The 12,719-nt window shown below is 38.5% G+C and overlaps 2 protein-coding genes across 2 annotated transcripts in view; one reads left to right on the top strand and one right to left on the bottom strand.

The window, feature by feature from the left end:
• Nucleotides 1-913: 913 nt before the first annotated feature.
• On the bottom strand, nucleotides 914-1,761 carry LOC126965756 (endothelial differentiation-related factor 1 homolog). Its single transcript, XM_050809515.1, has one exon. The coding sequence runs from the start codon at nucleotides 1,617-1,619 to the stop codon at nucleotides 1,182-1,184; it is 438 nt and encodes a 145-aa protein (XP_050665472.1). The 5' UTR covers nucleotides 1,620-1,761; the 3' UTR covers nucleotides 914-1,181.
• Nucleotides 1,762-2,370: 609 nt separating this feature from the next.
• LOC126965680 (probable nucleoporin Nup54) overlaps nucleotides 2,371-12,719 on the top strand; it is a 28,925-nt gene continuing 18,576 nt past the window's right edge. The window contains exons 1-5 of the mRNA XM_050809407.1: nucleotides 2,371-2,609; nucleotides 2,763-2,876; nucleotides 6,680-6,775; nucleotides 10,245-10,486; nucleotides 11,581-11,725. Of these exons, the coding sequence (XP_050665364.1) occupies nucleotides 2,546-2,609; nucleotides 2,763-2,876; nucleotides 6,680-6,775; nucleotides 10,245-10,486; nucleotides 11,581-11,725 (661 nt within the window). The 5' untranslated portion in view covers nucleotides 2,371-2,545. The remainder of the gene's footprint in view (nucleotides 2,610-2,762; nucleotides 2,877-6,679; nucleotides 6,776-10,244; nucleotides 10,487-11,580; nucleotides 11,726-12,719) is intronic.

Below are 12,719 nucleotides of genomic sequence, written 5' to 3'. Positions count from 1 at the left end.
CACGGGCTTAGATTTATGTGAATGAAGGAGGCATTATTTCTGCTATTATATTCTGTTAATGTTTTAGGTTGGCGTAAATTTCCAAATTAAAGACTGTATTCATTCTATTATTACAGAGTTTTTGAATACCATATCAGATAATTCAGTAAATGAAATTTGTTAGTTCTATTCTTCTATGCTGGCGACAAAATGACTAACAAAAGGTCTACTGATGGTATATGATCACTGCCTACACTCTGTTTTCACACCAGCACAACCACTACTCTATTAAGTGAATGTTTTTAGTAACTTGTGTCATAATATAGACTTATAAAACATAGCAAACAATGTTCACTCTAGATTGTTAGCATGTGAAATACAGATCCATTACAAATCACACTATACAGGTATTCCACATCTTAATAGGTGAGGATTATTTTAAAGTTAGTTGTCAAATTGATAAACACTCACTAAAGATGGTTACTCATTATTAATTTGGCTTACTTAATAGAATTATATACACCTTCAAAAAAGGTCTGCAATACCTGTGATTACTCTAGTGTTGCAAAATGTGGTACAGATGACTTGTGATCAGGTAACCCTACACTCATTTGTACTTGTATATAAAATAAGTAAGATTTTGAATTACACAATATTTACATTAACTGGTGTAATCATTATTCAAGAATTTTGGCATGACTATGAATAATTATTACAGGTTCTAATATAAAACTTCCAGATTTTAATTTATATTATATATATATATATATATATATATATAGAGGTTGCAAGTGGCATACCTGATGAGAAGTAAAAACCATCATCCAAGATCATCTCTTAAACCAGAGGTAGTTCGGTAGAGATCTGTTACCAACCTTATAATATACATACTAAGTATACACTATATATTATGTTATTAAATAAAAATAGCAGGCACAAATACTCATATTTGTATTACATGTTTATTTAAAAAGGTATTTTCAGAAATAAAATATTGACAAAAATTAAGTTTCAAGTAGTAACAAATATAACTATAATTATTGCATTTCACATCTGCATTTAACATTTTTTTTTTATTTGACCACATTAAAAGATACAAAATCGGGATCAATATGATAGCAGAAATTATAAAGATTCTTAGATGTTGATTTACAGAAAAATTATGCAATGACTGGAGATTAGTTTTCATACTACCAAAACTGCTATTTCTTTGGTCCTGGCTGTAAGGGTTGGCCACGATCTTTTCCCCGAAGTTTAATTCCAATGGCTCTTTCTATTTTACCAAGTACAATATTATTAGGAATGCCACGTCCTGCTTCATAATCATTTACGATTTGTGGTTTTTCACAAATTTTAGTAGCTAAATCTTTTTGACTCATTCCCTTGTTCTGACGTCCTTGCATTATCAATTTACCCAAATCCAGTGGAACTTTTTCATGACGTAATTCTTCTGTTTCTCGATCGAGCTTTGCTGTATTTTTTGTGGTCATGTGTTGTTTATTTGTGCCTGCACCAAATTTCTGTTGAGTATCCACTGGTAGACCTTGGCGACGTGCTGCGTTTACGGCCTGTTCAGTCTTAAGTGCTGATGCTTTTGGAGGTTTCTTATGAAGAATAGTAACTGTATCCCAATCAGACATTTTAAAAGATGAAATCAGATGATCTTAAGAAAAAAGTTAAATGCTTCGTGCTTGTTGATTGCAATTGAAAAATCACAATTCTCATGTATGTAGAAATCTCGTGCAATGTGTATCAACTATCAAATCAAGTCTGAAGTCTGTTTTGTGTAAATGTCAAATAAAAAATTGACGTTAGTCATAGATCACATCAGGATAACCATAGACTTGCAATATATACGCTAGTAACAAATCATACTAGTTCTATTAGGCCTGGCATAGCACAGATTTTCTGGGAATGTGTGTATGTGTGTGTACAGTCACACATTAATAAATAAACCAATACCTTTATAGCTGAATACTTCATATGTGATTCATAATCACTACCCCCCTATATTTTCAATTGGATTAAATTGAGGGTGATATAGCGATAAGCGTTTTAAAATTTTGGTATACTAGCATAATCGACGAGGCCTGCTTGAGAGTGAGAAAAGTATCCTACTCAAAAACCTAGGTGTGAGAAAGAGACTGAATGGATGGACCGTTTTGAAACAATTTAGTTTCCATTAGTCTCCTGCCAAATTGTACCTCGTTTTAATTTTATTGTAATTGTTCTGTGTTTTTATTGAATAAAAAAAAAATTATCAAAAGAAAGACAAAGTTAGAGTGTAGTTTACTAGTTTAGTCTTTGGTGCAGATCTCGTTAACGTATTTGTGTTCTGTGGTGCAGATTGCAGAGAGAATTGGCTCACGGCTTAAAGGCCTTGTGTTCAAAGCCGTTAATAAATTTAATAAAAAAGAGAGAACTCTGAAGTCAGTTCAAAGGTGTTAGTTGTTACTACTTACCTACTTTCGGTAAATAAAATTTGTGATGAGTTCAGAAAGTAAACAGTGTATAGATTCAATTTTAATCATATTAGAATAAATAATAAACATACTCTAACGTAAAAATGTCATTCTCATTTGGGTCTGCAACGACTTCACAAAGCAATCCCTTTGGAGGCACAACAAAACGTAAGTAAACATGAACCGAACCTAAAATTGTAATATTACTCAACTTTAAATAAAACTATGATGATAGTATTTTTTATATTTGTCTACTATATCTGTTTTTTTGAGCGAACTGTATTTTAAATTGTCTAATTTATTATTTCTATAAAATTACAGCGGCATTTTCTTTTGGAGGCACAAATACTGCTACAACTAGTACAGCCGGATTCGGAGGTTTCGGTACGAGTACAACATCTTCAGGATTTGGAACACTTGGTTCAACTAGCACTGGTAATTATTGATTATGTCAAGTTTTATTTAAAAAAAAAATAATATAATTGCAATTGATAAATGTCAGCGACTATCAGAAATTTTATGTACTTAAACACACAAAAAAGCAAGGTTGGAGTTAAAGTAAGATCCTTTATTCTAAACAGGAAATTACCTAAGCAAATCATGCAATTAAACAGATTAGTGAAAAAATAAGAACTCATAGAAAACAAATAAGAAAAAGAACAATTCAATACCATATGAAAATAGGAATTACAAAAAAACATTAATTGATTTAAGGAGAATATATTATGAATTCCACACATTAAATATAAATACAATGAGTGGGTGAGGCAGACTTATTCATTGGCAGTTTGATAGCGGAATGGCAAAAGTGTGCTTAGAGACCATGTAAGCAAACTTTACTCTTTAGTCATGTGTCAAGTGTCACTGTCTTGTCTGTATTGCTTATAGGCCCTTTGGCTAAAATGTATATAGGCGTGGTAGTGCCTTGTTGGGTCCTCATGGACACAACCGAATTGGGCCGGCACGCCCGGAGAAATACCACTCCCCCACTCAAAACCGGCGTGAAATAGCGGCTATGCCTCTGTGTTTCGTCCGGTGAGTGGGGTATCCGAAGGCCTACACCTCCCAAATACAAATGGCAGTATGAACTAAAAATAGACTACACCAGGACGGTACAAGGCTATGCAGCCCTGGAGAATCCGTCCCTGGGCGTCCACAATTAGGGCCTGTACCTAATAGTGGTTGCCTAGGCTGCCCCGCGTATTCTGGAGGGGGCAAATCTGCGCTGACTTGGGGCAAACAGAGCAGGAGGCTCAAACCACCCTTCTCCCCACTCGCTGTGGACTTTTGCAAAATCAGGGGGCTTCGCTCAAATTTAAATGCCGTCCACTTTCACCTTGAGAAGGCGAAGCCGGCCCTGCTCTTTTTAACCAAGACACAGATATCCCCCTGGCTGATTCATCTTACCTTTCATACCCGGGGTATAATTTGGAACACTCCTTTATACCACGGGCTGGCGTGTGCGTTTACGTCAGGGAGGATGTCTGTTCTCGACGCCTGAGTTTTCTTGAAGGACAGGACCATCATCTGGCTGCTTGTAGACTGCGACGACCATTCGCGAATCTATGCGTGCCTGTATAGGTCCCATAGTGGTAACGCAGAGACTGACCGGCTCCTCGAACACATCCAAATGGCTACAGATTCCGTGTTGGAGCAGATCCCCACTGCAGAGATCGTGTTTCTAGCCGTTTTGAACGCCCACCACGCCGAATGGCTAGGTTCACGTACCACCGATCATGCAGGGCGATCTGTTCACGACTTTGCCTTAGCATATGGTCTGACGCAACTGGTTATTGCGCCAACGCGAATCCCAGATGTGCAAGATCATACACCTTCACTGTTGGACCTTCTGTTGACCTCACATCCGGACGGCTACCTAGTTTCCGTTGACCCTCCTCTGGAATCGTCGGACCACTGCACCGTGCCGATGACGCGCCTAACACGGCCCCGCTTCTTAGGCTGTCGCCGCGTGTGGCACTATAGGTCAGCAGAGTGGGACGAGATGCGGTGCTTTTTTGCATCCTACCCGTGGAGGCAGATCTGTTTTTCGCTGGGAGATCCAGATGCCGCTTCTGATGCTGTTGCTGATGTGGCATGCACACTGCAAGGCATGGAACTCTTCATTCGATCCTTGTCTGTGCCTATCGGTGGAAGGTCCCAACCATGGTTAGACCGCTCCTGCAAAATAGCCACTCGCCGAAAGCAATAGTGCTATCAGGCTTGGGTCAATGCGGTGGTATCTAAGGATGTGAATTACAGCGAATTTAAAAAACACTATAATCATGCCTCCAGGTCCTTCAAAAGAGTTATTGCTGACGCGAAGTCGAAGCACATTGGCAGAATTGGCGAGAGACTTGCACGCCTTCCCTCGGGAACTCGTGCGTTCTGGTCCAAGCTGTCCAAGGAAACTTCTGCCAGCCAGCCATTCCGCTACTGCACAGGGTTGATGACTCGCTGGCCCATGACGCGAAAGAGAAAGCTGATCTCCTGATCTTCGCGTCCAACTCGACTATGGATGACCAAGGTGCACCACCACCGCATATTCCGCGGTGCGAGTCATACTTGTCGGAGGTAAAAATCCGGCATGGCGCCGTGCTTAAGGCGCTTCTCACCTTGGACATTCACAAATCGAGCGGGCCCGATGGCATTCCCCCGATAGTGCTGCGGACATGTGCTCCAGAACTGGCGCCGGTCCTTACCCGTCTTTTCCGGCTCTCCTACTCATCAGGCGTAGTCCCGAAATTATGGAAGGCGGCTTTAGTGCACCCGATCCCTAAAAAAGGTGTACGCTCAGATCCGTCCAACTACCGCCCCATTGCCATTACCTCCATTTTCTCCAAAGTAATGGAGTCGATCATCAACCGCCAGCTCTTGGGATACCTAGAGGGGCACCAGCTGATCAGCGACTGCCAGTACGGTTTCCGTCAGGGTCGCTCAGCTGGTAATCTTCTTGCATACCTCACCCATAAATGGGCGCAAGCGGTTGAGTCGAAGGGAGAGGCCTTGGCAGTGAGTTTGGACATAGTGAAGGCCTTCGATCGGGTGTGGAATAAAGCGCTTATAGCGAAACTGCCATCCAAGCGAAGCTTCCCGAGAAGTTGTGCAAATGGGCTTTTTGGCTGATCGGTGCATCAAGGTTGTTATCAACGGTGCATGCTCCGACTTAAAACCCATAAACGCTGGTGTCCCGCAAGTAAATCCCCTACGCTGTTTCTTCTGCATATCAATGATATGCTGCGGACGACAGCACAGGGTATGCTTCCTACACCAGCCGTGCCAACATGTCCCGGGATAACGTCCACGAGAACCGGAACAAACTTGTGTCTGAAATCGAGATTATGCTTTGCAAAGTCTCGGAATGGGGCCGAAAAAATTTAGTTCAATTCTACCCCAAGAAGACACAAGTTTGTGCGTTTACCACTAAAAAGTCTCCCTTTGTCGTATCCCCTCGATTCGAGATCTCTCCTCTAACTGCCACAGCCTGTATTGGCATACTTCGCATCGATATATCGAGCGACGTTCAGTTCCGTGGTCACTTGGAAGAGAAGGCCAAACTGGCCTCAAAAAGCCTTGGTGTACTCAGTAAGGCGAGACAGTACTTCACTAAAAGCCACCGCCTGCAACTTTATAACGCGCAAATTCGGCCTCACATGGAGTACTGTTCTCTCTGTACGTCTGGGCGGGTGCTCCCCAGTACCAGCTTCTTCCATTTGACCGCATACAACGAATAGCGGCTCGAATCATCGACGATCAAGTCATCTCCGATCGGCTTGATTCTCTAGCATTGCGTATAGATGTGGGTTCTCTCTGCATCTTCTACCACATTTACCACGGGGGGTGCTCAGAGGAGCTGTTCGGGTTGATTCCAGCGGCTGAATTCCACCACCGGACATTACGTGGATACTTTCCGAACAGATACGACTTAGGGACCTTCAAGAAAAAAGCATACGCCCACCTTAAAGGCCGGCAACGCATTTCTTGACACACCTGTTGTTGCGGATGTCCATGGGCGGTTGCCTCACCTCTCCCAATCCCGTGAGCCTCTAGCCCGTTTGCCCCCTCTCATATAAAAAAAAAATAGGCGGTTTTACATTGCTGCTTATTAGCCAAGAATATTTGAAACAACTGAAGTAAATAGGGCAATGTATAGCAGTTGAAGCTTATTATTATGTAACTTGTGGCATGTTACATTTTTAGGTGTGATTTTTCTATTTCACATATTTTTTTTTATTTCACAGCACCATTTGGAAGCCTGGGATCAACACCTGCTACAACAGCACCATCTCTGTTTGGAGGGACTGGTTTCGGGAGTGCTGCAGCTAAACCAACTACAGGTGAGCTGTAAAATGGGGGCTTCAAACAAAAACATAATTTTTTTTCAAACCAAATACAATACAAATGCCAAACACAAAGTTAGCATGCTAAGTCTATTGATTGATCATGTATCAGTCAATCTTGCAGCATCAGGTGTTTTATACAAGTAACTGTATGTATCTTTTGGCCAATAATTGAAATAGGGGGAGGCCCTACAATGCATTATACACACGGCACACTATGACAGCCGTTTTGACATTTGTCCACTCTTGAAGTTTCATATTAATAAATAATTGCATTGAAGGAGCAATTTACTGTTCTTTATTGTCAATAGTGATGTGCAGTTAGTCATAAAAAATTATCGAATGTATAATTTTAGGACACAAAATTTATTTATTATATTGATTTATAAACTATATTAGGGACCCTAATTATTATAAGATTCTAATTATTGGTGTACTTATTTACCACAAAACACGGCATTTGTTTTTCGAAATTCAAAATTAAATCTAATACGATCGTCACATAGGATCGCTGGCCAGCACAACTACAACCTCCGGCAAACTCGCGTCAATGTTCAATGCTAAACAAAGCAGTTTCGACTTGATGTTCCTTCGAGAAGTACAAATCTGACAATTTGCTCTGCGATTGTGATATAGTTTTGACCTGGCTTTGGATTTCGGATATTGATACTGCATTACTGTTGACCCTTGCTCGTTAATTTGGACTCTGTTTACGCCTTTTGTTGTGGATTTCGTCGATATGTCCGAACGTACGCAGAGAACTCTTCTAAACAGTCGGACACATGAGTTCGTTATACGCCTTTGTAACTATTTCGATCGCGAATCTCAAAATGACGGTCCAATTTTACCTTTAACGTCAGTTGTTGAACGCGTAGCTGATGCTAGAGGTGGGCGTTATAACACACAACACATTATATATTACAATATATTTTTACAACAGTATAACACATTATAAAATTTGCCACTAGACTGTTATAATATAATTACATATATAAATTATTTCCGTACTATTAAAATTCGTTGGAAATTTAATTACAGCGCCATCTATGTACACGATCGGAAAGTGGTGCGTTTCTTTTATTAAAATTTTTGTAAATTTAATGTTTTTTAACAGATGGCCCTTTTTCCAATTCGCTTTAGTAAGTGCTTAGTATTCAAAGTAATGTGAACACTTCGCATATCACAATAAAAGCAATTTTTACTTGCGACGAACAAATATAAAATTATAACACTGTTGTTTTAGATTGAAAAGTATTGTAAACACTCTTGCTATAAACATTAGAGCTATTTCGACTTGCGATGAGACGAAGATAAATAACATTTTGGTTAAAACAACACTGTCATTAATTATATTTCCAATGAGAATCATTATTTGCAATTTTTTAAATTGACAAACTGTGTTTTGAAAATTATTATTATCATTTTGAAGTAAAATGTTTTTAAAAACTATAGTATGAATTGCAAATTAAATGGATATGTGAAATATATAATACGTCTTGAGTTATTTTTTTTTATGTAATGTAGGTATGTATAGACAAGACTGTGTTAGTGTAAAAATAAAAGTTTTGTGTATAGTGTAAATATACGTTGAGTTAATAGTTTCTTTAACTAATTAGTCGATAAGATTGTTTTGTGTAGGTACCTACACAGGTAAAAAAAAGCTTTGTAAAAAGCACAACAAAAAATACCATCTACCTATCTAAAATTTATAACATCTAATATATATTATAACAGTTTACAACAACAGTTAGGAAAATATAACACAACAGTATAATTCATTGAAAAATTATAACAGTTTAGGCCACCTCTAGCTGATGCGCTTAATATTGGATAACGAACTGTTAGACGAATAAATTAAGAAAAATATGGCGAGACTGGCACAGAAGAAAATAAACTTCACACACCAAAAAAGAGAAAACGAGCAAAACCAGTCATAGGCATCGATAGCTTTGTTGCCGATGCAATCCGAAGACATGTGTACGGCTACTATTTACGAAAGGAGTATCCAACAAGAAAAAAGTTAGTGCAATCACTTAAGGAAGCTGGATTATTCTTCTACTGCTACAAACGAAAAAATATTGATGGAAAGAATTGATTTTTACGGCAAGCGAAAGAAATTGAATTGGCAAAATGTTGTGTTTTTGGATGTAACATGGCTTAATGCTAACCATACTGTAAAACGTTCTTGGACCGATGACACTGCAGCATCTACGTCCAAAGTTCCTGTTGAAAAAGGATCGCGACTTATAATTTGTCACGCCGGAACCATCAACGGGTTTGTCGAAGGTTCTCTCATGGCTTTTGCGTCAAAACCACTGGAGACTATCACTTATATGTTATTATACTATACTTCAATGTTGTGTAGCCTCCCTGAACCATCTATTATAATTATGGACAGCGCCGCATACCACTTGATGCAAATTGACAAGCCACCTGCCCAATCCCAAAACTAAGCTGACATAGTCGCATGGTTTCAAAAAAATGGCGTAGATGCAAACATAAAAATGTTAAAAGCGGAATAAGTACGTCTTTTAAAAGAAAACAAACCAACCGAGACCCGATACGTCATTGACGAAAGACAAGACGCAATACAGAGCCCCCATTTACCACAACAAAAATTGTAAAAATATTAGAAGAAGCTTGTGAACACTAGCTTAGTCACACTAAAGGAGACTGGGCAAAGGTTGTGAATAGAACTGTTAAATTAATAAGATTATGAAAGTGATGTGAAAACGAAATTATAATTAATGTAGGTGATGATAGCAGCGACGACAGTGAAAATAGCAGTATGGACGAATCTGATTAAATCTGGCCTTTTGTTACACCTTTTTTTGGTCTCTTTTTGTATTCATATGTTTCTTACGTCCATATAAAGTATGTATATTCATTTTCATTCCAATATTCAGTTCGTTCAAATATATTAAGTAAACATTCATATTTTTGTTTTATTAAACCTTTTTAATCAGGTAGGTACTACTTGCAACAAAAACTAATAGATTTCAAGATATTTTTTTCGAGAATAAATTCACATTTCACATCACTATTATAATAATTATGTCAAAACGGCCATCATAGCGTGCCGCTAGTATAGTGCACTTGTACTTGACTCCTCCCTTCTTGGGTTTGGTTTCTAGTGTAATTAGATGCAATTGGAAATTTTTGTGTCAGGAGACTGTGTTTTAGAAGTGCAAAGTGAAATGATTGTGCTCATATGGCAGTGATGTCTCTATTCCTATCTTCTAGCCCGTTCCCATAGGCGATTCCTGCACTATCTCACTCAAACTGACACATCGACTTATAAGCTTAAACAGACACTATATCCCAATCACTCGCAAGCACCTTTTCACAATTTGTGTAACGGATAGTTCCTAAGTGCAGAGGTTTTTGTATGAAAGTAAGGGACGAGTCGAGGAGGAAAATGGTCATATTAAGTGATTTGCACTGTTGTAATTGTCGAATTTTTTAGGGTTTGGTGCAGGATTCGGCACAAGTACCTTTGGCACTGGCACAGGATTTGGTGCAAATACATCATTCAGTGCACCACAGCAACAATCAACGTTTGGGACAAATACATTTGGTACCACTTCAGCCTTTGGTACTGGATCTACATTTGGCAATTCATTTGGGAAACCTGCTACAACAGGGTTTGGAGGTTTCGGAACAGGGCTTGGAGCGACACCAGCTTTTGGCCAGCAACAGAAACAACAGGTAAACATTTTGTGATATTTGTACTTAGACATAATTGTTGACTAGTTGCTGCCCGCGACGTCATCCGCGAAGACGCTATGAAGCAGCAACAATATATATTATGCATCTAGCGTAATAATGTGTAGAATATATCATGATGTAGTTCCCACCTCTAGTAAATATTGCAAATTTGAATTAAATCTATTTAGTAGTTCACCCGCCGCCGGACCGCACCATAGTTTCGCGCACTCGGTTGATCATCGTCTTTACTATTAAAAATATTTGTTCAAATGATGTAGCATGAAAGGCTAAGCTGTTTTAGCTGCGCACACCGGAATAGCTTGCAGACGGCAGATATTTTCCTACTAACCTGACACCAATCGTTATATTTGTGTTATTCTGATGTGTAAGCTATATAATTGTAAATTTTCATCAAAATCCATTCAGTAGTTCTTGCGTGAAAGGGTAATAAACAAACATCCATACATTCTTACAAACTTTCGCGTTTGTAATATTAGTAGGATTATTCTATAAAATAATAGTGTCAATTATAACTATTGTGGCTATAAATATTGTAAAACTATAAAAACATACTTTTTCATATTGTTACGCTACGTAGCTGTACGCGTGTAGCAATTATCGGCGCTGGACTGTACACGTTCATATGTTTTCACTGTTATAACTACGCTTGACCGACGTCAGCGCTGACCGTCGGTCAAGCACTAAATGCAGCCTTACACCTGTGAAGAGAATGTTGTGTGTGAAGTGGACCTAACCCACACTGGACTTAGGGTGAACCTAGGGCGTTTTCACGATAAGATTGAGTCTTGTGGCACAGTTTGGTGAGTCAACATGTCTTGAGGATGCCTCGTGTAGAGGCGAAACACGTGTCGAATTATTTTAAGACAAATATTGGCGTAATTAACACTAAGGAAAACTCAAAACATTTGGATAATTATGGATTTCCGCAAAGTAACGTCCACTTCAATAATTTTTATTTAAAAGATTTCAGTCATCGTCGAGGTTCGGAAATAACCCTATGAATGCCTGTAGTATAGTTGTTTTACTTTTCGAAGTGATACATTAAGTTGTACTGGGTTTCCTCGAAATTTCAGCCACAGCAGCAACAACAACAGGCCCCGGGGCCTTCGAATGCCCACGAAGCTCTAGTCGCAGCTGTATTCAATTGTGCTGTGTTTGGCGACGAAAGGGACCAGGTCCTTGCCAAGTGGAACTTATTGCAAGCGCAGTGGGGTAATGGTATGTATTAAATACATCATTCAAAATTTTTACTTACAGAAGAAATATTCCACTATAATCAATTTTCTTTTAAAATTTTTAACTTGTAAAAAAATCCATATCTCGCAACTTAATTCCTCTACCGTAAAAAGCTGTGAGATCCATGTCTGAGATGAGTCTGTCAATTTATTTAGTCACAACTTAAGGGTCCTTCTGTCTGAAGTTATTACGTTATTAGCTAAACTAGCACAACATCATGTAGTGACAATATCAATTTTAAAAATCCTTTATGTTTTAAATAAATAGATTAACTTGGTCCTCGCATGCCATTACCAGTATACCTTTTTTAGGGTTCCGTAGCCAAATGGGAAAAAACGGAACCCTTATAGATTCGTCATGTCTGTCCGTCCGTCCGTATGTCACAACCACTTTATTCCGAAACTATAAGAACTCTACTGCTGAAACTTGGTAAGTAGATGTATTCTGTGAACCGCAATAAGATTTTCACACAAAAATAGAAAAAAAAACAACAATACATTCTTCATACTAAGAACTGAAACTCAATTTTTTTCTCTCATCAAACCCATACGTGTGGGGTATCTATGGATAGGTCGTCAAAAATGATATTGAGGTTTCAAATATCATTTTTTTCTAAACTGAATTGTTTGTGCGAGAGACACTTCGAAAGAGGTAAAATGTGTATCCCCCCCCCCCTGCAACTTCTAAAATAAAAATAAGAGAATGATAAAACTAAAAAAAATATATGATCCAACCTGACCATGCAAACTTGCACCGAAAATTGGTTTGAACGAGATCTAGTCAGTACTTTTCTTTAATTTTTGCTACGGAACCCTTCATGGGCGAGTCAATTTCACACTTGGCCACTTTATAAAAAAATACAATGTATCTCTCAAGTAATACATATTATATTAAATTAGATTGTTTAGTCACTACTGCCATGTACAATACATATTTTTTTATATTTCAATTTAACAGCGTGTCCTGTGACACATAG

The sequence above is a fragment of the Leptidea sinapis genome, chromosome 8 (assembly GCF_905404315.1).
Source record: "Leptidea sinapis chromosome 8, ilLepSina1.1, whole genome shotgun sequence".
Taxonomy (NCBI): Eukaryota; Metazoa; Arthropoda; class Insecta; order Lepidoptera; family Pieridae; genus Leptidea; species Leptidea sinapis.
This window is presented reverse-complemented; position numbering and strand designations above follow the sequence as displayed.